This window comes from Sceloporus undulatus, chromosome 6, assembly GCF_019175285.1.
Source record: "Sceloporus undulatus isolate JIND9_A2432 ecotype Alabama chromosome 6, SceUnd_v1.1, whole genome shotgun sequence".
Classification (NCBI taxonomy): Eukaryota; Metazoa; Chordata; class Lepidosauria; order Squamata; family Phrynosomatidae; genus Sceloporus; species Sceloporus undulatus.
In genome coordinates, this window is record NC_056527.1 from 120,662,535 (window position 1) to 120,690,338 (window position 27,804).

The window sequence follows — 27,804 nt, forward strand, 5'->3', positions numbered from 1 at the left end:
TCAAGCTTTATATTTTGGTATTGGAAGGAAAAAGGCCCATCTCCCATTGCTCTGTGGATTGAGGAAGCCATAACCCATTCCTACTCCGAACATGTAGCATACATTCTTCAGTTTTGCATGGATACCTCTTTGGAGAGTTAGCAAAGTTTATTCACACAAGCAGTTTTCTATTTGTTCTCTTCCGGCTTATTCATTTTTAATTAATTCTTTCCCAACTCTTTGTATGTCTTTCGTTCTTTTGTTCTTTCTTCTTGCCTTCTTTCAGGAGGATGTTTGCACAATCAAAAATAAATTAGGGGGGAAAAGCCATCTTTTTGCAAGCACTCGACGGGAGAAAAGGAATATTCTGTACACAGAAGAACAAGGAGAGCTGGTGTTTTATCCTCATTTCCAGGAGAGAGAACCAGATGGAGGGACCCTCTCTGCTTTGAAAGATCTCATGCGACAAAGAACATCCTGTTCCTTCGCAAGACAAATGCTTCTTCCAAAAGGATGGCAGCTTCAGGTGAGATCATGGTTTTGTGCCTTTGGAGCGCATGGCAATGGACGGCCCAGGTGCGTTTTGAAAAGGCATTTCCATACAGTGTGTTTGATTGAAGGATGGCTCTGCTGAATTGCTGGAAATCAATAGCTGTCTTGGGTTATTATGGCTGCCTTTGAAGGCGGCAGAAACTTCCAAGCAATTGTGTTGGTTGCATGCAAGAGGCTTAGCAATGCGCTTGGAAACCGTGACGGTTCAGAGGGTTCATGAATTACATGAAAGTCATCTGAACATAGGAACTGAACCCATCCTAACCTCTCCATAGGTTCAATTGAGGTTCTAAGGCAGAGAGGTGGAGAAGCTAAAGCTGGAATCGAGGTCCCCAGAGAGCAGAGATCCAGGTCTTTCCAGGGATAGATGCTGCTGCAAAGTGGTGCAAAAAGTCAGTTGTGAGAAATCCTGGCTGCAGGGACATTGGGGGGATTTCTTAAAGACACAGAGAGCCAACATGATGGAGTGGTTTGGGCCTTGGATTAGGATTTTGGGGACCATGGTTTGAATCCCCACTAAGCCTCAGGGGAAGGCAATGGCAAACCTCCTCTGAACCACTGCTGCCAAGAAAACCCTGTGATAAGTTCCCCTTAGGGTCGCCATAATTGGGAAGTGACTCAAAGGCACACAACAACAAAGAGCACCAAAGAGGAACATTAATCCAAGAAGAACCTCAAGGTCAAGGCAGGCGTATTCCCACTGCAGAGAAACTGAACATCAAACAAGAACACTGGGGATGTGTATCCCTTCTGCTTCCTCTCCCACAATGGGGCTTCCACAGAGATAGATGGCCATCTCTCTGGGGCCCTTCGATTGTGTATTCCTGAATGGCAAGGAGTTGGATTGGATAGCCTTTCAGGTCTCTTCCAGCTCTGTGATTCTATGTGCTTCTCCTCAAACAGGCTTGCAAATTAAGTCACTATTTACCTTCCAATAACAAAGAAAGGCACGCTGAATGCGAGATCAGTAGGTGAGGAAAATCACATAGTAGGACAAATGGATCTTTCACTACCTACAGAAGCCCCTCTAAACAAACAAGCAAAGAAACACCCCATACAACAACCTCAGCCCACAATAAATGGACCATCTAATTTAGCCTTCAGGAGCAAACCCTAAGGCCAGGGATTCCTGGCAACTGGGTTCCAGAATTGGTAGAATCCTAGAGAAGTTGATACTGAAGCCTAGAGAGCCCTTCCAAGCCCATGCAATATGAGATGGGGAGAAAGGCATTCATCCACTGCCTCCGCTCTGGATACTGGATCCATCAGCCTCCACTCAATGGCCCTATTAATTTGTTAGATGAGTTCATTTGGTAATAAAACCCCGATCCTTATGCCCTCATCTATAGTCGGCTAACACCGTCGTGAGAATAATCTTCTCATAAACTCATTCTGCAACTCGTTCATGTGTTCATTCTGATTAATGTTGAATGGAATTTGCACTCCAACGCCGTCAGTCTCAGCCGCTCCGTCAACACAGTCGCTAATGAGACGGATGCCGTTAATTTTGCACAACTCCTCTTTCTGACACAATTATTCACCGCGGGACGCAATCTAAATATCTCCATAAAGGTTAGCCACAGAGTGCTGTCAAAAATAAAATTGGAATAGCGTACTTTGTCCACTTAGCACATGATTTCCCCCAACGATGCGACTTGCATTCACTTTGTATTGGGATTATTAGAAAGCAGACACATTTGCAAGTCTTAGGGTTGAGGGAATCTCTTTGTGGGAGAGAAAACAGGCCGTTTTCAGGGAGAACAATTTCCCTGTAATGTCCATCCAATGGTCAGGAAAGTGGACCTTTGGCCTGTATATGAACCCCTCTCTGTAGACATCCAAAGCTCCCCAAATCCCTTTGGATAGTGATATTTGGGCGATTTTCACTTCTAAATACCCATAGATGCAATGGTTTAGTTTGCACACCTCATAGAAACCCTCATACCAGTTTTTATCTGCAAACTGGATGGACACCACTTCTGCAGAATTAATGCAATTTGATACGGCTTTAACTGTCGCAGCTCAATGTTATGAAATCCTGGGATTTGTAGTTTGTTGTAGCACCAGAGCGCTCTCTCACAGGGAAGGCTGACTGTCTCACAAAAACCACAAATCCCAGAATTCCTTGGCATGGAGCCATGGCAGTTAAAGCAGTGCCAAAGTGCATTGTTTCTGCAGAACCCAGACGCAGCCTGATCTTTGGGAGATCTGTAGAGAAATAACTCCACCGCTGCTGCCTCCAGAGAGTTGCGCAGAAAGTGTTGTGTGTATGGTCCAGGGGCACAAATCACAAGCTTTGTGTTGCAGTAGCCCTCAGAAAGAGGCTTTTTTAAGGCTGGCTGCTGGTATGTACATTTTAGAAAGGAAAACAGTGGTTGGTTTGTCCTGCGAAGCAGGAAAGAATTGCAGCCTGAGTAGGATGTACTAAAGTGCTTTATGCATCTTACTCAGGCTGCAGTTCTATGCCTGCTTCCCTGGAATCAAAGTCTTCATTTTGAGAAGATATACATAGGATTGCACGCTTGAATTTGACTGACGGTGAGATGGAAGGAAGATGGAGAGGATGAATTGCTGACACACTACAAAATAGTAATAGTAATAATAATCATGGATTCATGGCAGTTAAATTGTTTCTTAGAGGGCCAGTGTGGTGTCCATAGTGGACTAAAACACTGGGAGGCCATGGTTCAAATCCCTGTTTGAACATGGAAACTTAATGGGTTATCGATTTGGGCAAGTAGTCACACTCTCTCAGCCTCAGAAGAAGGCAAAGGCAAACCTCCTTTGAACAAATCTTGCCACGAAAACCCCATAGTAAGTCCTATTTAGGGTCACCATAAGTCAGAAATGTTTTTAAGGCATGCAGCAACAACAAACACAAATGCAAGAAATACTGTTTGTCACTCGGTTTTTGCAGCTTCTCTAGCTTTCTAGTATATTTTCCCCAACTAAACCCAGATTCCATCATGGATGGAAAACGCTGGAAAGAGAGAAGGAGAGGCTCTTCCTGATGGATGCTGAAGATCTGATCCGCTTGACATTCCTCCTGTCCAAATCGTTCTGTTTTAAAAGAGAAAGATTTGCTGCTCTTTGCTGCCGGCATTTTGGGCTGGAAACTGTAACTGGTTTATCTTTATTGGGAAGCTGATAAAAAAGCTCCTAAATACATAAACTGCTTGATGTCGCTCTTCTTCCATCAGAATTATTGGAGTGTTGAAATGATGGCTTTTTGGAAACCTTTCAGGGCTCAGAGTCGGTATCTCAGAGGCGCAGGCATCGCCTCCGGCCAAGAAGGCCTCTGGAAAAATGGACGCAGCCGCCAGGCGCAACGTTTGCAGAGCGATGGGACGGCGGTTTTGGATCACAGCAAAAGGCAACGGGAGGAAAAGCCATTTGTATGTGTGTAGTTGGCAACACTCAGGTTTCTGGGCCTGTCAGAGCAAGAAAAAACATTTCTGCCTTTTCTGAGGGTTCAAGGAAAAGCAGAGTCCAAGAAGACACTCGGTCTCCTCTGCTTTTGGAAGCAAAGCAGAGCCAGTGGAAGCACATTGCTAGAGCTACCCACTTTGTAATCTCTTGGGAGACAAGAGCAGAGGAACAGGCCTTTGCAGGTAAATTGCCTCCATCTCAGGTGTTGTCTGTTTTGGAGGAAGGAACTGGCAAAACCACCTCTGAGGGTTCCTTGCCTAAGAAAACCCTATGAAAAATTCATGGGGCCGTCATAAGTTGACAGGCGACTTGGAGGCGCGCATACATGCACACTTTGCAACCGTAAATAAATACAAGAAGATAAGGTTGGTGTAACTTTGCAATCAGGTGTGGACCAAGCATGACCCTCTTGTTATGTCTGGACTGCAGCTCCCAGCATTCTTCATTGTTGGCTATATCAGCTAAATTAGGAGGCTGATGGGAGCTGCAATGAGACATCATCCTTTAGAGAATTGCACTTTGCTCACACCTTGATCCAGATGTTTCTGAAGAAGAAAGAGCAACCGGGAAGCCCTTGGGAGTGAGGCAAAAGAGGCAGGCTCCCTCTCCTAGAAATCTTTAAACAGAGGCTGGATGGCCATGTCTCAATAGGGATGCTTTGATGGAGAGTTCCTGCACGGCAGAAGAATAGGGTTGGACTGGATCAGGGCCCTTCTTGGGGTCTCTTCCAACTCTATGAGTCTACAATTCTTTTTCCCTACCTATCAAGAGGTTGTTAAGTGGCAGCAAAACAGGGAGATAAATGTGCCCAGAGCTCATAACTCTTCGACAGCGAGAAGGGTAATTAAACTGAAAAGAAAAACCATTCTGCCGCCTGCAACAATTCCCTGATACAATTAATTTGTTAAAAGGAAGCGGCGAGACTCGCCTGTCCCCCCCAATTCCTGCCACAGCGTTCGCTTCTGTCCCAGGTTTCCCCAGCAATGCAATTAACACATTACAATGAATAGGAGTTTATTGAGAAGGGCTGGCTTGGACCCAGAGATGCCAAGATGCCAGGAGGCTTGCTGGGAAAACCAGAGACGGAGATGGAGGCAGAGGAAGCGTCTGCAAGAGGACTGGCCTGGAGCAGCTGCAGGAAAGTAAATACTGGTTGGACAGAGAGCCTCAAACCTGAAATTTTAGCTTCTAATTCCTTATTTGCTAGTAGTAAGAGCAGTAGTAAGTAGCAAGAGCACTGGGGACCTTCCATCTCATGTCCTTGCAATACAGGAATTGTGGAAACTGTTGCCTACATATCATTGTCCCTTTTCCTGTGGTTTCCATAAAGATCTGATTACTCCAATTTTTTACGATTTATAATTTTATTTTATATGTACATAAAAACAAGCAATCAATCAATCAAACAAACAAACATAAACACTCAAAGCCATATACAGTATATATACACATTTCTATATCCTACTGTTTCAGAGTTCCATTCTTGGCCTTATGGTCCCTTTTAATTATCCGCATCTCTTCTTTCCAAACAGAGGTTGAAACCAGAATTAATGTTTTGGATTTGGGATTCCCCCCAACCCTACCTGGAGATCCCTTTTTTGGTTTTTCTTGTTGTTCCCCATTGAAGAACTAACCAGGTCTGCAGCTGCTTAACTCTGAAAAGAATGACAATGTCAAACTTTAGTCAATAAACAAGGATTCAGAGAGTAGGCGGCCGAATGTTGGCTGGCGGAAAGATCATTCAGGTAGCCCCAGCTCTGAGAAGTCATGTTCCCTTTGTATCCCTTTTTATAACTCTTTTGCTTTCCAAACCGCACAAGTCCGGAAGATAAAAACACACCAGCTGTGTGTGTAACTCTGTTGTCATGAGACTTAAATAGCAAGAGTTGTGATCTCCACTTGCAAAGGACTTCAAACGGGTCGGCTATGCATTCGGTCCAGGCAGCATCCCTTCCTTTTGGTCCCTTTGCAAAGGAGAACTGCGGCAGGAAAGCTTTGAATTTCAGCGCTTGCTACTTTCTGGAAAACACTGCAAAAACATACTAAATACATCTGTCCTTGTAGTACACAACGCAAGCCTCTTCTTAGGAGCACTGCTCAGGGATTTCAAAACATATCAGGTTGTTTCTTGCAAGATAAGTAAAATGGAGGGAGACACTTTAAAAAAAAACTTCCAGAGGTTTTGAAACATCTCCAGGAAGAGCAAAACTGTCAAATCCAGAGGAGATTTTCCCATGTTGGTAACTATGGTGCACATTTCATATATTATGAGATTAACGCTGTGCAAAAGGGCTTGCATGAAACCTGGGCTTATGTGCCTCCTTTTCCTTTCTCTCCTCTAATGTGAAGGTGTCTCTAATGGTTCCAGGCCTCCATTACAGACACATTTGGGATGAACCCCAACCCACTTTCTTGCTTCTTCTGCCTTGACGGACCAAGGCATTTCTGATGGACCTTCCTTCTAATAGGAGTAGGCAGGAGCAATCTGGGGCCGCATCAGTTGGCACCCATGCATTTGTGCCGATGATGTGAGAAGAGCGCCACTTTAATGTACTTGGCGCTTGCAGAAGAGGTTCTTAAGAGTGCATTAGCTTACTTAAGTGGATGCTCAGGTCAGGATTGTTGCCTGAAGTGATTGGTTTAGTTGCGCTCCAGGAGAGACTAGTATTATTATTACAATACTGCATTTCACCCAAGCGCCTCAGGATTTCTCTTGATCATAATGCAGTGTTGTACTTCACTTGCTTTCTTTCGGTACATTGAACATGGTTCTGCTCTTGGTGGAGAAACCAATGTCCCGCTGGAGATGGGATCCAAGTCTAAATGCTAAATTAATGTATGGTTCATTTGCACCTTATACACGTTGTTGTTGTTGTTGTTGTTGTTGTTGTTGTTGTGTGCCTTCAAGTCATTTGCGACTTATAGCAACCCTAAAACCAACCTATCATGGGGGTTTTCTTGGCAAGGTTTGTTCAGAGGAGGTTTCCCGTTGCCATCATTTCTGTGCATAAACAGGGTAAAACTGGGATTTGCCCAGCCCTTCCTCCTCGGATGCTACTTTTCTGGTAGATAGCGCCAGGCAGATGCTTTGGGCAGCCAGAGCCAGCCTCCGCCTGCCATGCGCCTGCCATTCCCTGTCACCATGCGCCTGCCATGCGCCTGCCATTCCCTGTCATCATAAAGCCTTCATCTGGGTGGTTCCTGGGCAGAAGCAGCTCCATTGCAGAGAGAGCTGTTGGGAAGAAGCAACCACCTCTTGACTTTGCAGAGACCATTTGTTCCTAATGTGTTTGGAGCATCGCTTGCTGGCTGCCCAGTTTGCTCAGCAACCAAATGGAGTAGAACCGTGCCAGACAGATAATGGAAGAACAGCGTGACTTCTTTTTCTCGTTCCTTTCGGAGCTTGCATTCGGCTCCACCTGGCATAGCGTTTCAGGAGGAATGTCTGCCAGGTCCAGAGTCAAAGTTAGGGAACACTGGGAGGCCAGAGCACAGTTTGGCCCCAATGGCAGATTGCTCAAGATGCTGTAGCTCTGCATTGAAGAAGGGCTCCTCATCTGATCTTGCGCAGGAGAAACACTAAGCCTGCTTCTTATGAACAGTACCAAGAAGAATGCACCAACTGAATCCATTGTTGGGTGGTGTCCACACTTCTGTAAATCCAGTTGATCTGATGAGTCTACTCCATTTGGGACTAATAATAAGATTGTGCAAAAGCCCCTTTTCCAAGCCCACTCTTGGACAGTAAGACCTTCACTTTGTTAAGACTAGGCCTGAAGAAAAGAACATCTTCTCAAATGTTCAGCCATGTGAGGCCTGTCTTATTACAGCAAACAACATTATGCCACATAAACATAGCAGTCTGAAGTGAGGCTTCTGCAATAAAGACTGGATGCACCCTTTCTTTGTTTGCTTTCCTCCGTGGAAAAGAGGATTTCCGTCCTGGATTTCTGATGATTTGCAAAGAGGGAGAATTAACCGGATTATTTGGCTCATCAGCACTTTCTGGGCTTAATTCCTAATGTTGTTATTTCCTTCTTCTTAATTAAAGGGGGAACAAAATGCCAAGGATCTGTGTCATGCCCAACTCAGGAACCTCTTTTTCATCCCAGCTGCATCAGATCCTGTTTGGTCCATTGGCACCAGATTTTGTGCCAAAGGCTCCAGAAGGACTGGGATCAGTTCTCAAAACAATTCCAATGGCACACAGTTGCACTCTTTTGGACTGAAGCCTAAATGCCCTCAGGGCACCAGATCCTGTCTGGTTTTGGAAGCTGAGCAGGGCCAGCCCTGGTTAGTCTTTGGATAGGAGACCACCATGCATCCAGTTGTAGTCCAACGCGCAAACCATTACCCCACACTGGCTTTCGATGCACGATTGCCTGTCACATACAGTGCCTTTTCTTGGCTTCCTTCTTTTGAACTGAGGAAATTCAGATTCTAGTTTTCTGTGGGTATTTGGGGCTGTTTTGCCTGCAGCAGTGGCTGGCACCTTCAAAGGGTGGCATGGAAGATTTTGTTTTGCCATCTCTTCACAATACCCTTTTGCTATTTAAAAGGGATAATGGAATCGGAAGGTGTGGGATTAATTATTATACCCTTATTTGCAGCTGCATGCGTCTGCATTTCTAATGACGGGGAGCTGGGAAATAATCTCCTCCTCTGAAAAAGAGAGAATGGAGATACAGGATTTGGGGCAGGGCTTATATGGCAAAGCTGATGGATTTAATTAGGGACTAAGGAGAAAGACAACAAAGCAATTATTTTATGGGAAAGGGGTCTGTATTTATCCATTATTAAACAGTGAACATGGTTGTGTTGAAGGAGGTTCAAGATAAAACCAAACCATATAAGTTAGATTTCTTCCTCTTGGTGTTGTCATGCACCTTCAAGTTGTTGCCGACTTATTGCATCCCCAAAGTGAACGTATTACAAGGGTTTTCTTGGCAAAATTTGTTCAGAGGGATTTGCCATTGCCTTCCTTTGAGGCTGAGAGAGTGTGACTTGCTTAAAATCACCCAGAGGGGATTCGAATCCTGTCCTCCAAAGCCCTGGTCCAATGCTCAAACCACAGCACTCTGACTATATATTCTGTAACATAATCTATATGAAAACATTGATCCCTATAATGCAACATATCTGGAAATATTGGTGAAAGTTTGCCTGTCCGCTTGCATCTCTCTCTCTCTTTGGTTGGTGTTTTATAAGTAATTCATAATTTGGTTATTCTTATGTTAAAAGGCACTGATCTTTTGTGTTTCCACTGGTGGAAAAAAAGGCAGAGCATAAGGCTTTCTTTTGTGTATTGCATTCATTTGGGGCTTTTTGGTCCCCTCTTTCAGGCCCCCAGGGCCCATAACTGCATCCTAAATCCAATTGTAAACCAATGCCTAACTCCTCTTGCAAAGATTTATGCTGCGCATCCCTGACAGAGACACCAGGCTTCATCATTTGCTTTGGGGACATTTCTGAAATAAAAGTAGTGGACAAACAAACCCTTCTTGCAAAAGGGTCTCATCTGTTCTTGCCCTTATTTACTGCAAGGGAGAAAAGGTACAAAGGAACAGCCTCTTAGAATTACTATTTGCAAAAAGACTCCAGCAAAGCAGTGGCGTCTGTGCATCCAAATTGGAGCATCTTTGGCAGCTCTGCCTTCTCAGCCCCAGCATCGCCATCATTGGTCCAACGGCGCACTTTTGGAGTAAACAAGGTGAAAACACTTCCCTAATAATTATTGGGAGGGGAGGGGAAAGTATTTGATGAGCAAAAAGAGGCCATTAGGCTGCAAAGGCTCAAGCAGATTAAGCGATAAATCAAAGCGTGAGGCTGAGACGGAGGATAGGTTTCCAGGCAAAGACTGCAGGCAAAGGAAGCAGAGGAAGAAGGGGACTATTTTGCACTAATATCTTGAACTTTGTGACTTTGTAGGTCAGCACCAGCTAAGGATCCTCTTCACTGAGGGCCTTTGGCTTGTGTCACGTTCCATCAAGACGCACACTTGTGATCCATACAACGCCCTTCTCTATTTGGCTTGTCATTTTCCTTGGGGCTCCTTTCTCTCTGAGCCAGGGATGTCAAAGATCTGGCCCAGGGGCTACTTTAGCATCAAGGACAGAGATTCACATTAGTTGGCAAGGCTGCAGAAAACAGGAACCCTCAAAATGAATGCCGGCTGCCTACTCTGCCTTGTGTCCAAAGCTCAGGAAGCAATACTTGTTTGGGCTGCAACTCACAGATTGCTAGGAGGTGATGTTGCTAGTGGAGTGCACTGGTTGTGCAGCACACCAAATAGCAACCATTGGAAGCGTAGACTCCATCAGAAAGGTGGCACCAAGGTGCTCCAAAGACCCAAGGAGACCTTGTCCTGGCATCTCTGCTCCCTTTCCAGCAGCTGAAGCCTTGTTTTACTACTCAGGTAAGCCTCTGAAATGTAGATTTTGTAGCCATAGCATGCATGAAGAGTGGTGTGCTGTTGCTTACTCTTTCATTTTGCAGTTACATTTTAAATGGGCTTTTAATTCTTCAGAGATATAGCTGTGTTAGTCTGTAGAATCAGTACATAGAGAGATCTTGTAGTGCCTTTGAGACTCACTGAAAGAAAGAAGTTGGCAGCATGAACTTTCCTAGACTTCAGTCTACTTCCTCAGATGCATACGGACTTAAGTCTAGGGAAGCTCATGCTGCCAACTTCCTTCTTTCATTGAGTCTCAACTTGCTTATTTCCAAGCCTACAGTACCCTTTCTGGTCATCTGCAGCGGTGGCACTAAAGAGCAACAACTCTGCCACTCCTTCTGACAATTGGAGCTTGGAGCAACCCTCCGGAAAAGGGACTTGTTGTGTTGCTCCCTATCTGTGGCAGCAGCCAGGATGCTATTGTGACCATGTTACATGCACATTATGTATGTGTTAATGTCAGAGTCACCTCATAGGCTTCAAACGGAGGGAAATAATTGTTTGGGGGCAAGATCATTCTAGCTCAAGGAGCTCAAAAACAATGGAGGAATCTGCTGTGAAATAAATTAACTCTGCAAACAGAGCCAGAGTTGAAAGGAGGAGCAAATGCTGCTTGCTTCTTACCCCGCGGTGTGTGTTTTTGCTCAGATTTGAGATCAAAAGTGCCCAGACTTGTTCCGTGTGATTTTCAGCCTCCTTCACTCCTAGGATGAAACTCTCCTCTTTGTTGTTATTCCTTAGGCAGTATGCCTTCTACCTTTCCAAGCTTTATTGTCTTCTCCAGTGAGTCATGCCTTCTGATGATGTGTCCAAAGCATTGCAGGCTCTCTCATTTTATTATCATGGCTTCTAGGAAGGGTCCGTGCTTCATTTGCTCTAGGACTCATTTCTTGGTCTTTTTAGCAGCCCAGGTTATCTGCAGAACTATTCTAAAGTATCACATTTCAGATGAGCTGATTCTCTTCCTATCCATTTTCTTCCACTGTCCACCTTTCACAGCCATAGACAGAAAATGGAAATATGATGGCATGGACAATTTTGGCTGGAACCGTTTCATATTTGTTTCTTGGGTTTTGGAATGAATTGCAAGTAATGTAGCTTTGTAAGAGTGATGCATTCAATTCTTTTAGCCCAAGTCTTAAGTCAAGTCTCAAGTCTCTACCTTCAAGTCTCAAATTGAGTCTCAAGTCCTTGCAAGATACTCGCAAGACATCTCTCAAGCCAAGTCTCAGAAGAACAGCAAACGCAGGAGGCAATGGGCTTAAGGCGAGGACTGAGGTCTGTTCAGCCACCTGTTTCTGTGGCACATCAGAGGATCCTTCTATAGCGTTTCCAAAAAACCTTCTGCCTCAGACCCATTGCCTAAGACATTTGCTGCTCCCTTCCAAGAAATGCACTTTGGGGGATAGTCTTGCTTGCTGCTTGAAGTGAATGGCAACAGCATCTCAGTCCCTAAAACATGCAAGTCTCAAGTCAAGTCCATGTGTCATTTTGCCAAGTCTAAGTCCAGGTCGTTGCAGTGACCTAAGTCAATGGACACAAGTCTGCATCGCTGCTTCATAATGTGTAATTTTATAATTTTGGGCAAGGTGATATAGAAGGTAAAACTCTTGAGCCTTAATTCACGACAGCTTGGGCCTTATGTTTGGGATCGCTCTCTTGGGGAAGATAGTCAGAGGATTCGGGATGAAGATCTTCATCCCAGCCATGCATCCCACTGAACCCAGGAGAGAAAGAAAGCGTTCAACTCGGCCGCCGCTGCGTCTCGTCTCCCAAATACTCCACTTATTGCTTCAAATTGCTTCCTCCCCTCTCCTTTGATGAACATGACCTCCATTTCCTCCTCTTGCCTCTCCAAGAAATCATTTCTCAAGTGCTCCTTTTTTCTGTCTTCAGAAGCAAAACTCCACTTGATCTCATTTTCTTTCTTTCCTTCTCTTTATTTTTTTGAAGAAGGGGGGAAATGCATCTCCATTGTTTTGCCCTGCAGTTGCTCTTCATCTGTTCTGCTTTGAATGCAAAGGCTGTTTTGTTTCTCACCTCCCTTTTCATCCTTTGAATTAATCTGTGTTGGGGGGGGGGTCTCCCCTGTTACTGTCAGAAGACTCATTTTAGGCACATTTCTTTTCCAGACCCCCCAAAATGTGAGCCTGGTGCATTTCAGGAGGGAGCCCTGGGGCTTGGATGCAAAGTTTGAAATTAATTTAATGGGGATAAACTAGCTGGAGATTTAGCAAAACTTGCTTGCCTGTCGCTCTGAGTTTCCGTGAAGAAAGATACCTGGGCTTTTCTGATGCTCTTCCCCTAAAGGCACATTTCTGTCCTACTTGCAATAGTTTCCACGCTTTAATTTTTCTCAACTTGGAATTAAAATTCATGATGGCTATGCTTCACTCATGTTGCTTTGGAATAAACCAGCATTTATTGGGGAAATCTGGTGGAAAGGGATTGTTCACTCTTCCCCAATTCCTCACTTTCCTCTTAGTATGGGTTGAACCTTCTTATGTTGCCTTAAACCAGGGAATGGGAATGCGGTGCCCTCCAGATGCAGCTAGACTGCATGTCCCATCATTCTTCATCAATAGCTGTGATGGGAAGGATTGCTGGGCTTGCAGTCCACCAACATCTGGAAAGACACATGTTTTTCCCCTCTCTGCCTTAATGTTGTCTCTTTAAGGACTACTAAGATCCGCAAGCTCTTCCAATCCAAATGTTGCTGTGAAATGCCAAATATTCAGTTACAGCATTTGCCAGCAAAGGTACTGCTTGCGTTAAGGAATTCTTTCCACGGTTGACTTTAATAAGGAAAGGGGACAATAATATCTAAGACTGTGGGGTTTTTTTTCTTTAAAGGAACATTCAAGAGCATCATTGACAGCCAGCATTTCATTAAATTCATGGAAAGCCGAATAAACCGCAACGGAGGCTGCAAAAAGGACAGGTCTCATTAAAGGGCACTTTTTCAGCCCCAATGAGAACATTGTTAGTAATTTAAACAGCACTCGCTCACATGATGCAGTGGTTTGAGCATTGGACTATGACCCTGGAGACCAGGGTTCAAATCCCGGCTCGGCCATGGAAACCCACTGGGTGACATTATTATTGTTATTATTATTTATAGTATTTATACCCCACTCTTCAGCCAAAAGGCAATCAGAAGTCACACTCTCTCAACCTCAGAGGAAGGTAACGGTAAACTTCCTCTGAACAAACCTTGCCAAGAAAACCCCCATGATAGGTTCATCTTAGGGTTTTTCTTGACCAGTCCTTAACTCACAACACCGGACCATCAGATGACCAAAGCCATAAACAAATGTGCTCCATAAATTCCATACAACCGCAGCAACCCTCCCAAAAAGTTGCTGGTCTTCCCAAAAGCTTGTGGCCTCCCTCAAAAAACATCCCTTGGTCAAAGTGTCCTTCACTGTCTCTCTGGGGCCCAAGGCTTTTGATGGGAATGGAGTCGACTCACCGCCTTTGCTTCCTTCCTTAATCCAACAAAAGGTTGGCACCAGAATGGCAATGCCTTTGATTTCTGTGCCCAGGGGATGGAGTTTGACTGGAAATGGCACTTCATAGGGACGCAATGCCAGTGTTGAAAGGGAAGACTTCCCTTGTTCCTGAAGGCGGCCTTCCTGTTTTTGTATTTGGGGCTTTTAGGAGACACATTGGTTGGACATGTCGCCTTTTGGTGAGGGATACTAGTTGTGTATCCACACTTTGCTAAAACCAAAACTTAGCCGTTTCTAGTCAAGCCAGGCCTCTGAGTGGGTCTTGAGGGAAGCCACAAACGCTCTCTTCCAAGGACGGCATCTATCTGGAGAATTTCAAGCATCTTTGAATTCATATCCAGATTTCAGGTCACTGGAATATTTAGCAATATGCTTTGTAAACACATGCGCAACGCATACCTCCAGTGACAGTATTCTGCCTACATGCCCAGACATAGCATCAACTGGACAAAAAGTGTGCATAAATTCAAAGTTGAGATGTTTGCAATGTGGCACTTGGCAGACCAGCGAAATGAAATGGTTCATGTATCAGCATTTGATCCAAAGTCCTTTTGCCCCTCTGCAAACCTGTCAAAAGAGCTTCCTCTGCCAGATTTATGCTCCATGAGGTTGAATAACTCTGGCTCCTCCAGGGATTTAGCAGGAAGTCAGCCCCAAGACCAGCTTCCAGCATTTTTCCAAGGCCAGGCCCTTCTGTTGCGCCATTGCGCAGGGATGTGGCCAAAGGTGTTGAAAAGATCTACGGCTCTTTCTGGAAAGGCTGACGTTGTGTCCGCCACATTGTTTTTTGATCTTCTGTTTCTGAAAATGTTGCGCACTGAAATCTGAGATAACTTGTTTCTTAAAATACAGAAAAGAGAGGAAGTCAGACTGGAGCAGTTGCTGGGAATCTTGGGTGAGGAGCAAAGGAAAACACAGAAACCATGCAACAACAGTCTTAGAGGAATTCTCCTGGTTGGAGCAGGGCTTGACTCTGAATTCAAGGTGCTTTTGGTCAGAGGGAATCATACAACTCTCTCATCCAAAGTGGAGAATGCAATGTTTTAAAACTGTCTTTCCTATTGTTCTAACCTTCATGGCACACTGTTTTGGAAGGTCCCACAGGAGCAAAATTTGAGAGGTTGGAAGCACAAAGCACCCATTGGCAACAACCCTTTACCCTTTAAGTTGCTCCAAAGATTTCCAACCAAAATGGAAAAATGTACACTGTGATCCTACATTGAGAGGACAAAGTTGATGCAAAGTTATGCAATGCTGCCTCATTAGAGAAACACAACATTGCAAGACCAAATGTGCACACACACACAAAGGATCACCACTAAACAATGTTCAGGGTTCATCAGCACACCCTTCTGCATCAAGGTGCAATGCACATGCACACCTTTCCACAATGGTGCCACAAGCAGATTTACATTTCCAAAACCGTGGCTTGAATGCAGACATCCCACGTCAGACAAACACATCCAACTACTACTATAAGGGAACTTATGCATGCGTAGGATGTGAACAGGTTTATGGCTTTACTATTAGCCTGTCAAAACAAGGCCCCGACGGGTCTGTTCTCCGGGGGCAGCTTTGACGCATTCTTGATCCAAACTCCTCTGTTTAACATTCACTTTGTCTGCAGCCTTGTTTGTAATGCAATCATTCCAGTGACTCTCGCAAGCTGCGGGGAACTGTCCTGGTTGTTATGCCATCATTGCGCCGTTCTGCAAAGTGCCTTGGACATTTACAATGTTAGGTCAATAAATGAGCAGAAGGGGTTGTAACACAGGGACTGAGCGCACAGTGCGCACGCAGAAGCGCCTGGCTTCAATCAGGTGCTGCTATTAGGTGAGATGATTCCTGCTGCGCCAGTCAATATCGATGATGCTGAACAAAATGGACCCATTATCTGGACTGATATAAGGCTGTTTCTTATGGCCCAAGTGCAGGGATGCATGCACCAGCTATTATGGGACTATATGCCTTGTAACTACTTGGGGTTTTTATACATTATAGAACTGGGAGTAATGCTTTGACTATAACTCTGGAGACCAGGATTTGATTCCCAGTATAGCCATTAAACCCACTTGATCTGAGCAAGTCCCACTCTCTCAGCCTCAGAGGAAGGCAATGGCAAACCTCCTCTGAACAAACCTTGCCAAGAAAACCCCATTACAGGTTTTCCTTAGGGTCGCCATAAGTTGGAAATGACTTGAAGGCACACAAAACTCAGACACACACGTGTGTGTATGTATGTATATGTAAGAGTGAAAAGTGGGATAGAAGTGCAATACTTACATATCTATGCATACATAGATATATACAAGTAGTCTGAATACCAGGCCTGAATTTCATTCCAAGTAGGGTGGGCCCATATTCAACAATTAACATATTGAGTCTCCTGTACTGGGCCAGAACTCATGTTCGGTGCCAAATCTTCCCAGGCCAGAGGTCAGTTTCAAGCACAATCTTCTAGAACTCGTTTTATTGCAAAACTTTCTCAGGCTTCAAGCAGCTTCTTATCTCCAATTGCCGATAGGAGATAAGAGCAAACAGTCGGCAGCAGCAGAAGCAACAACAACAATAGCGTCAAAACTTGCTATCTGATGCCCCAGGAAATAAACTAGATGGTCCTCATTAAGTTAAAAGTAGAGTTGTTCCTCTTGTTTTTCTTAAACCCAGAGGATCAAAGTAGCTCACTATGGATCTTGTCGTTTCCTAGGTATGTTTCTATGGTGGATCTCCCCAGTGCTGAAATCTGCCTTCTTGATCCCTAAAGACACATCTGTGTGCCTTTTTAAAAATGCCTCTTGTGTGTCAGACTGACTGTTGCCCATTTTGAGCTGATGGATGTCTTTCTAGAAGTCCCATAGTTCTGGTGCTAATCCTGAAAGAGCGATGGCTGTTTATATCTTTTATTCTTGTGTGTCTGTGTATGCATTCAGCAAAATCTCTCTAAGCATAACTCCTTGGAACAGATCTGCTAAAATACCTTCCTGCCAAAATACAGACATATATGTCCAAGGCTGCATCTGCACTGCAGAATGAATCCAGTTTGACACCGGTTTAACTGCCATTGCTCCATGCCATGGAACTCTCCGATTTGCAATTTTGCAAGATATTTGACCTTCTGTGGTGCCACAGCAACCTACAAATCCCATGACAGTTAAAGTGGTGTCAAACTGGATTATCCCTGCAGTGCAGATGCAGAGCCCCAGCCAGTTTTGTGCCTCAGGGGAAGATTAGCACCCAAATCTCCCAAGCCCAGCATCCTAACCATTGCACTGCATTGCCTCTCTATTGAAACACCCGCAACGAAAACAAATCAGAGCAAGTGATGTGTTATACTTAGCAGCTCTAGAGCGAAGGACGCTTCCAAATGAGGCTTAGCTGGAACTGGCCAAACTCTCCATTGATTCCAGCCTGTCTTAATTCTGAGTAAATATGTCAGGGACGGAGGCCTTCTTGGATCCCTTTTGTGGCTCATCTCTCATCCCAGCCATGATGGGAAATGGCTGGCAAAGAGGCTCCTTTTATGGGTAGGAAACCCAGGCTGGGAAGAGCAAGTTCTCGGAGGCTCTCCAGAGAGTTAATCGCCCATCTTTCATCCAACGTCCTCAGGATCATCCAAAGTCAAGAGGCTCTTGGTGGGCCAGAGGGACCTCCGCTCCAAAAGAACTGTGTGCGGCTGGTGCTAATGCAGGGCCATAGTACTAATACTATGGACAAAAGCCCCACCGCTGCACATGCTCCTGGCAGGGCTAAGAGTTCGAGGGAATGGCTTTCCTTGGATTAAAGGGGTCAGATCTGGTTTTGCAAGGGAATGGAGAGATCAAGGTAGACAACGCCTGTATATGTCAACTCTCTCACTAGTCTAAATATATGACCAGTTAAACACAGTCGCTTTTTTCTGTTCTCCACTCAGTCTTGAAAGGTTTGCATACTATACTTGTCCTTCCATATTCGCCAGGGTTAAGGGCACAAGATCCCCATGAATATGGAAAAACCGCAAAGAACAAAAACACCCTGTTTTTACCTGAGAGGACACCTTTCTAGGAATCTCTAGGTCCTCCAGGGAAACTCTGTGGCCAACGTCCGACATACACTGACCATAGAGTTGTGCTGAAGAAACTACAAAGGCCTATGAGAGTGTCCTCTCCAGGAATCTCTAGGTCTTTCAATGCAACTTTTCATTTTAAAGTTGGCCATAGAGTTGCACTGGAGGACCCAGAGATTCCTAGAGAGAACGTATTTAATGAAATCTGTGAATAATCAAATCCACAACTATCAAAGCCTCAGATATGGAGGGATGGGTGCATTTGTTTAGACTGAGGGTTGTGGGACCATCGCGGCTCCAAACGGTTGGGTTGATGTTTTCTGAGTCTGCAAAGTTTTGATAACAGACCTTCCACCTGAGAGATCATCTTTGGTGGGCAATAAGGTCCAGGGAGGTGATGCTACCTTCTTTCTTGAACTCTTGCAAGATAAGGCCGTTGGGTTGTTTTCAACCCCAGTTTGGAGAAAGAGACGGACCTGCTTTTGGGAGCCCACCTTTTGCATTGGTCTTCACCAGGGTTATGATATCTTTCTAAGAGCCCAATGGAAGGATTAGGAGGAAAATGTCACCTGCCAAACCTTCCCAACATTCCTGGTCCTTTGAGAATGACCCCATAGGAGCTCAGACCTGAAAACTGGCTCAGTCTCCATGTTTGATTTTGGGGTCAAATGCAGAGCGTGCGACATCTCCGTTTGCAGAATCTGGGATGTCTCCATCACTTTCTGGCACAAGCCTTTCCCCTCCAGCTCTTCAACTCTTCTTCTTCTCTCAGCATGAGAGAAATGCAGAGAAATACAGTCTACTCCTATCTGGAATACGACTTGGAAAGCAGAGGCCTATGTTTACTCCTCTCTCTCCTCACTAACTACGTGGGGCATTTATTCATTGACTGGACATGTATATGCCTTGTCCCTTTGCCCATGGGTTGCTCAGAGCATCCTACAAAATTTAGTTTAAAAGGGGCAATAAAACTGGTATAAAACCAACGCATCGCCATAAAATAGATATAGAAGCCCCAACATTCATCATCATCAAGGAAGGAAGTGATATTACAAGCCATTAAAAGTTCAGCGTAACCATATAGGCTCAGGTTATGGGCGCTTGACCAACGTTGTTGCCTGAGAGGAGAACGGCATGCGGTGGGACCCAATGGCTCACCTGGAAGAGGAGGAAGAGGAAAAGGAAGAGGAGGGGGAGGAAGAGGAAGAAGAGGGGGGGGGGGGGGATTAAAAGGAGGAGGAGGAAGGAAGGAGAAGAAGAATAAAAAGAGAAGGAGGAGGAAGAGGATGGTGGTAACAATGGAAGCAGGAGAAGCCCAACTGTGAGCTTGTCATTTCTTGGGTGCCTGACCTGAGGAGCCTTATTCCCAGCCCAGGTCCCAGGGAAAGGCAGAGCCACCTAATGGCTCTTCTCTCTGTGTATGTTGTGTGGGTTGTGGGTTGTGGGTTGTGTACTCCGCCCCCGGTGCCCACCTTCCTTCCCTGACGCGCTGCGGCTGAAGGGCTATTAGAAGAAGGGAAGGAGCAGAAGCAGCAGCAGCAGCAGCAGCAGCAGCAGCCTTGGTCCATACAGGGCTCTCTGCGAAGGAGAGGGAGGAAGAGGAAGAGGAGGAAGATTCAGAAGGAGGAGGAAGGAGAAAGTGAGGAGGAGGAGGAGGAGAAGAGAAGAGAGGAGGCATCTGAGGCTAAGGGGAGAAGGGGGCTGAGGAGTCCGGGCTGCTTCCTTCCTTCCTTCCTTCCCTCCGGGGGATGATGGCCCCGGTCCTGCTCCGCTGAGGATGGAGGGCAAGAACGGCTCCTGGCCTTCCTCCTCTGCTGCTCCTCCGCCGGAGGAGAACCCCTTCCTGCAGCCCGGCTGGCAGGTGGGGCTGTGGGCGCTGGCCTTCGGGGGGGTGGTGGCGGTCTCGGTGTCGGGCAACGCGGTGGTGATCTGGATCATCCTGGCCCACCGCAGGATGCGGACCGTCACCAACTTCTTCCTGCTGAACCTGGCCGCCTCCGAGGCCTCGCTGGCCGCCCTCAACACCTTGGTCAACTTCACCTACGCCCTCCACAACCACTGGTACTACGGCAGCCTCTACTGCCGCTTCCAGAACTTCTTCCCCGTCGCCGCCCTCTTCGCCTCCATCTACTCCATGACCGCCGTCGCCCTCGACAGGTCAGGCCCCAGACCCCCCTCCTCCTCCTCCTCCTCCACTCTTCTTTTCTCCCTCTCTTCAGCATCATCATCATCTTCTTCTTTTTCTTCCTCTTCATCTTCTTCATCATCTTCTTGTTCTTCCTACTTCTCTCAGTCTACTTCTTCATCTTGTTCCCTCCTTCTCCTCCTCTTCAGCGTCTTCCTCTCCTTTTTGTTCTTCTTGTCCCTCCTCCTCCTCCTCCTCCTCTCCTCCTTCTTCTGTGTCTTCCAGCCATTTCCACTCGTGGCAACCCTAAGGTGACCCTGTCCTGGTGTTTTCATGGCCAGAGGAGGCTTGCCCTGGCCTTCCCCTGAGGAGGAGGCTGAGAGAGTGTGACTTGCCCAAGGCCCCCCAGTGGGTTTCCATGACTGAGTGTGGATCCGAACCCTGCTCTCCAGAGCCATAGGGCCCAGTGCTCCCAGGGAGAAAAACCTTTCCTCGGCCCCTGTGCCCATTCCACCCATGAAGGACCCACACTCCTTGGCATGGAGGGGGGCTCCCAGCGCATGCCAAAGAGTGTGCCTTTGGGTGTGCATTTGAGACACACGCATCAGCCTGCATCCCTATGCAGCCAAGGCAGCCCCATGGCCTTTGGCCAGGCTTTGCTCCTGGGCAGAAATGCCAAGCATTGCATGCCACTCCTAAGCCCTGGCAGCTGTTCCTGCTTTCAGGGCTCAGGTCCCAGCAATGGCCAAAGGCAACACGATCCAGCCCTCTGACATTGTTCTCAGTCCGCTTTGGATTTGGCTCAGCTTTGGAATTGCAAACATGTGGAACCATTGCCTTTCCTTCCAGCCCCTTTTTCGGCATCAGAGGTTGGTGGGGTTCGAAGCAACAAGCAAAGCCAGTCCAGGACCGGCTCAGATGGCATTTGGCAAAGAGGCAAACGGTTGCCCTCCAGCTGAGATGTTTTGGCCACCAGCTTAAATAAGAATTGTTCTTGAAAGAGGTTCTAAATGATTGTTCTAGAAAAGTGCTCTTTTCAAGCAAGTGGCTTTGGTTGAACTTAGGTTAAAGGTTTGTTTCTGAATGGTGTTTCTTGCCCTATAAAATCAAGTGGCAAATAAGAAGCAACGGAAACACCGGATGCCAAGAAACAGTTAATGTTGAAAGGTTTCCATTCAAACAGTCATTACTGTTCCAATAAGCAAATTGGGAAATAGCAATAGCAGACATTAATATATATATGTATATGTATGTATGTATGAATATGAATAATCAATTTTTAAAACCAAGAATGTCATTTGTTTCAAACCAAGGTTTAAACCAACCTGGTTTAAGCCAGCTAACCCTTTGCTGCTGTGTATCTCCCATCCATTTTGGCGAGGCTTGTACCCAAGAAGTCCCTTGGGGATTGAGTCCCAAAGTTACTTTCTCCCTTCTTCTCCTTGAAGTAACTATTGATAGGCCAGGTTGGTGTTGATGGGAACCATAATGTAAAGCATCCGGTTTACTCACTCCTTAACCACCCACACTTTGTAAACAGCTCTTTTTCATCTGAAGGAACTCATGTTGCTTTGTTTTGCATGCCTTGCAAAAAGCCCATTCTGGATTTAGAGTGACTGCATGTAAATACAGGAGCTCTCTCTTTTCACATCATTTCTTGTGTCTGAGAGGCATGTTTTCTTGTTTCTGGGTGTCTCTGTGTGCTCCGAAATCCACAGTCATTTCACGAAATGAAAACCAACTGTTCTTACAGCCGCTGCAGCATGGCACACGCTTTGCCCTTTTCCCAACCAGAGAGAAATGGGGGGAATGTTGTGCTTTTTCCCCTCTGGACTCTTCCAAAACCTCCCAAGGTAAACAGTGAGGAATCTGTGTTTCCTCTGGGGCTTGGAAACACATCTCTCAGTCGCTGCTTCTTTGGGTCACAGAGTTTATTCCAGTTTTCAGTTGTAAATTGAAACCTGGCTGGGATAGGGTTCTCTGAACTGACCCCAGAAGCCAACGAGGAAGATCAACCCTGACTAAAACCTGGAGCAGATTCACTGATCTCCATAGAATCTCAGAGTTGGGAGGGTTCCCAAGAGGTCAGCAAACCCAACCCTAGACTTAGTGTAGGATCTCCAGCAAAAACATCCCCAGCAGATAACTCTCCAGTCTCTTTCTGAGGACTTCCAGGGAAGGAGAGCCCACCGCCCCTTTCTGAGAAATTGGTTCCAATGCCAAACCACTCTTACTGTCAAGACGTTCCTTGAATGTTCAATGGAAAGCTCCCTTCCAGTAACTTCAACCCATGAGATCTGGTCTTACCTTCTGGGGCTGCAGGAAACAGGACTTCTCCTTCCTCTTTATGGCAGCCCTTGAGGTATTTAAAGATGGTGACCATGTCACCTATCAGCTGACCATTGCTTCTCAAATTCTATCTCTTTGTTGAATGTGGCTTCATTTCAGGGATAAATGAGACAATACGCTTGGCATATTTTTTAGAAGTGCATCCTGAATTGGTGAACATTGTCTGTTTGTCATAGTGCATACTTTTCCTCGCCTATGTATCTTGCATGCAGCATGCTTTCTTTCATGTTTGCTTGTTGGAAGGTGAACAGGAGCTTGATCCTTTTGCTGAAGGGAGGTGAATGTGCACATTGCAGGGAATCCACATTTACTTTGATATCTGGTTAGACCCTCAGTGAGACTACAAAACAGAACGCAACTCTTTCTGGGTGTGTGTCAGGGTTGTTGTAGCCATCATGTTGTAACACAAAGCTTGCAAGGATATCAAGAGAGTGTACACTCCTCATCCAGTCCTTAACACTACGGCCAAAATTCCTATATGATGCTCAGGCTTGCAAACACATTGATCAGATTCACATTTTTAGTTGTATGTTGACAAAGGCTTTGGAGGGTGTGGTTGTTGTGTGCTTTCAAATTGTTTCTGACTTCTGATGATGTACTTATCACAAGGTTGTCTTGGCAAGATCTGTTCAGAGAGGGCTGCCTTCTGGGGCTGAGAGAGTGTGGCTTGCCCAAGGTTGGTTTCCATGGCTGAGCAAGGATTTGAACCCTGGTCTCAAGAGACCTAGCCCAGCACTCAAACCAGTAAAACCCACTGGCTCACAGATACCAAACTGGTGAACGATCAAAGGACAGAAAGACAAGGAGAGCAATCCAGAGAGGAAATAAAGACCGGAAGGCTGTTAGAAAGGGATCTGTGTGCAGTTGCATTTCCTGGCTGATTGTGGTAGAAATGATCGCCAAGGCTGCGATAAAACCCAGGTTTGCACATGAATGAACTCCCATGCGCACAGTGGGACTTACTTCTGAGTAAGCAATGCCTAAGACTGCATTGCAAAACGTTTCATTCCAGCGCAGCTGGTGAGTCCCTGCCTTTAGCTCTGCCTCGGTGTGTCTTTTGGAGCAAAGCAAGTCATTTCCAGGGAGAATCCACTCGGAGGGAGAGGATGGCGCTGAATCCTTTTTTAATTTGCTACCCAGCAAGATATGGCTGTTTCTGAACGTCTTTGGTTCCGAATAAGCCATTAAAATTTCTCTTTAAAGAGCGTTCTCAATGGACTCTCTCCATGGGGCTGCTTTACGCATGCATAGGCTTCGTTGTTGTTGTTGTTGCTTGAAATCCTACCACGGGGTTGCTGATAGTACATCACTCCAGGTGCAGTTATGCACTGGTTGTGCTACGAAACCCTTGCGTAGGATGGTAAAGTTGCGTAGCTGAATGCACAATGGCAGGTACAGACACATCTTCATGCACTTCCATAGAGTGGCCTGTCTAATGGCAGCGTACGCACAACACTTGCACTAAATGCCAGACATGCCACATTGGACACAATTGGACACCTCTTACTGTCAGGAAGGTCCTACAAAAGTTTAGGTGGAATCTCTTTTTTTCCTGCAGCTTGGATCCATTGCCTCATGTTCTAAGACCTATTCTCTAGAGCAACAGAAAACAAGCTTGCTCCCTCCTCAATATGGCACCCTTTGAAATGTTTAAACAGGGCCATCATGTCACCTCTTAACTTTCTCCAGGCTAAACATACCCAACTCCTTAGGCTGCTCCTCAAAGGGCATGATTTCCAGACCATTTCCAGACCTTTCAACACAAGAGTGGCGGCTGGGAGTGTGAACAAATGTGGACTGTAGGTTCTCCATCCCAACTTTCTAGCCATTTGTTGTGAATCCTGGGGAACACTTTGACCATTAGCAGCTTAATTTCCCACCAAGCATATAATAGAAACCTTCCAGTGCAACCAACCACCAAAGTTCACAACAACGTCTGTGAGGCACCCATTCCAGCAAATGCAAAGAAAGGAGATTGTGGCAATCTGTGGATCTGAAATTGGCCCCGGCATCCAAGGGAGGAAAATGTTCCTCAGTTCCAGAGGTCCTGGAAGATTAATCCCTTGGATGGGTCTAGAGAAGGAACAGCTGCCGAAAAGCTCCGATGACAACCCTGCCTAATAACCAAAGACAACTGCATTTGCAGTTCTTCCTCAGCAGGGGGAAAATACCGCAAAATACGAAATATCATGTTGCAGCCATTCTCCCAATAGCAGTGATCCATCTCTGTCAACACCGGCCCTGTTTGCGTCCTGCGCGTTTCTTGGAGTTTTACTCCCCATTCAGACTAATATTCCCTTTTGGAGAGCTGGGCAATTTTATGCCTTGAAAAAAAACCTCCCTTCTCTAAACGATCCCTTATAGTTCATATCCTGAATTACTCCTAATGATGACACCAACAAATTACTTAATCATGGAGCAATGTTTGCCATGCGCAGAGTTAGAATAAGGTGCATATGACTGCCTTCAAGTTGCCTGTTGACTTATGGCGACCCGATGCATTTCATTGGGTTTTCTTAGGCAAGGAGTCCTCAGAGTTGGTTTTGCCAGTTCCCTCCTCTGAAATAGAACCTACATCAACTGGGATTCCCATCCAAGTACTAACTACGGATGACCTCCTTAGCTTCCTTCTTCATGGTAACAACTGTTTGATAGTGAACCATAGAAGATGGTCGACTCTCATTAACTGAACACTTTAATTAGAGGGTAGATGTTGTTCTTTTGGGAGTGCTTTAGATGTGGATACCCTGCTATGTCAGGGGGTTAGAGTAGATGGCCTCCGGAGCCCCTTCAAGTCTATGGTCCTATCATTCTCGATTAGGCAGAGCTGAGTGCATCCCAATAATTTAACCATTTGTGCCCATTGTGGTGCTGAGATGAGAACATTAAACAAAAGCAGGAGTTTGCAGAAGGACCCTGGAAAATAGGTGGATAAGGACCTGGGTGCTGTAAGGAAAGAGATTTTGGTTGCTGAGTAGGCTCCAGACTCCATATCCTTTGGAGGCCTTCCTTCTCTGACTCCTTCCCAATGTTGGGCAAGGGAAGAGGGAAAAGCAGTGCTCCTGTGAGAACTGACAGCCACTGGGACACTCCTCAGGCCATCCGCATTGAAACCAGGACCTGGGCTTTCCTATCAGTGGGATTGACAAGTTGCAATGAGTTCTCGGCTGATGGAGTTCTCCAAGGTTCTAGACCTCTCTGAAGGAAATGGCTGAGCACCTTGGACAGCTCCAGATGAACAGCCATTGAGGGTTCTCCATGACAATCTGACATGGAACACGGAAGCCACCAGCCTCCTCTGAATCCTCCTCTCCTGGAAGAGGAAGCAGGGCAAGGGGTTCCCAAATAGCTCCCAGTGACAGCACCCACAGCATTGTGCATGAGCGGTGAGACGCGAATGGGAGATGTACAAGCCCACCTCTCCTCCCAGGTGACATTTCATGGGTTCACAGCTTTCTAACAAGCGTCCGGATAATGTCAAGAAGAAAGTGGTTCATCCACCATGAACAGATGCCATGCCTCAGCTGGCTGCACACAGGAGTCCTGCTGAATATCAAATAGCGAGGGATGGGCTCCCAATGGAAAGAGCATCTGTGTTGTTAAATGGCAACCGAGTTTTTCATTTGTGCCCCCCCCCCCCATATAATGAGGTTCATAGGGAAAAAAATAAAAAAAAAAGAAATTGGTGAATTTGGTTGATATTCTGTAACACTTTGGACAAATCTAGGGTAATTTCTTTGGCCTGAATTTTTTTTTTGGTGGAGGGAGATCATGGACTTTTGGGGACTGCAAAAGAGGATTTGTAAGGTGCAAATGGTGTTTACATTCTAAGATGCTTCTTTGGGTTTTCATTGATGCCTAGGATTGATTTCCTTGCAATACAAGAAGCAGCTCAGAGAGAGTGGTTTTCAATGGGCAAAAGGAGAGGAATGGGTTAAAGCCCCCCCTTCATGCTGTGATCCGATTATTCTCATCTCTGCCCCTCCAGTGGCTGCTATTTGCATGCCTTTAAAAGATTCATCTCCCACACAAAAATGCCTTTAATGCCATGCCTGATTTTGCCCTTTGACTTTCAGATGCATGCCTGGTGGAGGCTGGGGTGACCATGACCACCTCCCTTTGTATGAATCCTGAACACTGTTTGAGCTGTTTTGCAGGCAGCTAACACTGCATCCACACTGGAGAGATAACCTGGTTTCGCACCACTTTAACTGCCCTGGCTCAAAGCTATGGGAGTTGGAGTATGTTGTGGGGCCTTCCTTCCTTAAGCTCCGCTCTGCTCTGGGCCCCACAACATACTCCAACTCCCATAGCCTTGAGCCAGGGAAGTTAAAGTGGTGCCAAACCAGGTTATTCCTCCAGTGTGGATGCACCCTTAACCTCCACCTTTGCTGCTGCTTTCCTTGCTTCTGCTCCTCTTTGGTCTCCCTGGTCCATCTGCAGCCCTGGCTGGCCTTTGTCTCTTCCTGGATTTAGGGGAAAGGGCTAGTTTTAGGAAGCTTTGTGTCCTCCTGGCTGGAAAAAGGGAAGAGGACCAAATGGGATTATTTCCCCAGCCTTCAAAGCAGAAGGAAAGCAGGAAGGAAGTGAGTCATGTGAAGGGAAAGGAAAACCGTCAAGACGCGATGCCTTCCGGAATAGGTCTTGTCGAGTGAAAACTTCCCTTCCCTCTCCCAGTCTCTCTGGATCCTTTCTAAAACATCTCCAAAGGGTGAATGCATCCTGATGTGAGACCATCCTCATATTCTCATGCCGTGGGGATCCAACTCTGGAAATTATTCATCCTTGCATTTGAGAGCAAAATAATTGAAGATTCACATCTCTGGCAGGTGGCAATCCAAAGCCCGCGCAACCCCAGTTCTTGGGCTTGCACAGTCTTGAATAGGAATCCACCGTGGTGCAAGCTCTGAGAAAACCCATCTGCCTCTTTCAGATGAATTATCCTGGTCCCCAAGAGGAGTCCAGTCTCTAACCACTACGCCAGACTGCTGTCCCTTCGAGTCCTTTTCTCTTTTAATGAGTAGCCTTGCTTTCTTCTGTCAACTTGGTTTCACTCTCATGAAGCATCCTGCAAAGGCAGTCTACCTGAATGAAACCAGTTCTCTGGGGCTGAATATAGAACGGAGCTGTTTGTTTGCTAGTTTAAAACATTTATTAGCTGCACCGAAGCGGAAGCTCTCAGGATGGCATTTGGAAATAAACCAGTCAAATGCAATAAAAAGGCTTAGTAAGAAAGCACTTCTTTGAAACATGAGGCTGCAGTATCTTTCCAGTCTGATATAAAGCCCACCGATTTAAAAGTATTGACCAATAAAAAAAGTAATCAGTTGGGTCCTATAGGAAACCAATGGGAAAAAATTGT

General features: G+C 45.9%; 1 protein-coding gene across 2 annotated transcripts in view; it reads left to right on the forward strand.

The window, feature by feature from the left end:
* The first annotated feature begins 19,287 nt into the window (after positions 1-19,287).
* Positions 19,288-27,804, forward strand: part of TACR1 (tachykinin receptor 1) — a 33,854-nt gene continuing 25,337 nt past the window's right edge. For both annotated transcript variants that reach the window (XM_042474062.1, XM_042474063.1), the window contains exon 1: positions 19,288-20,125. In XM_042474062.1, coding sequence (XP_042329996.1) covers positions 19,746-20,125 — 380 coding nt within the window. In that variant the 5' untranslated portion in view covers positions 19,288-19,745. The remainder of the gene's footprint in view (positions 20,126-27,804) is intronic.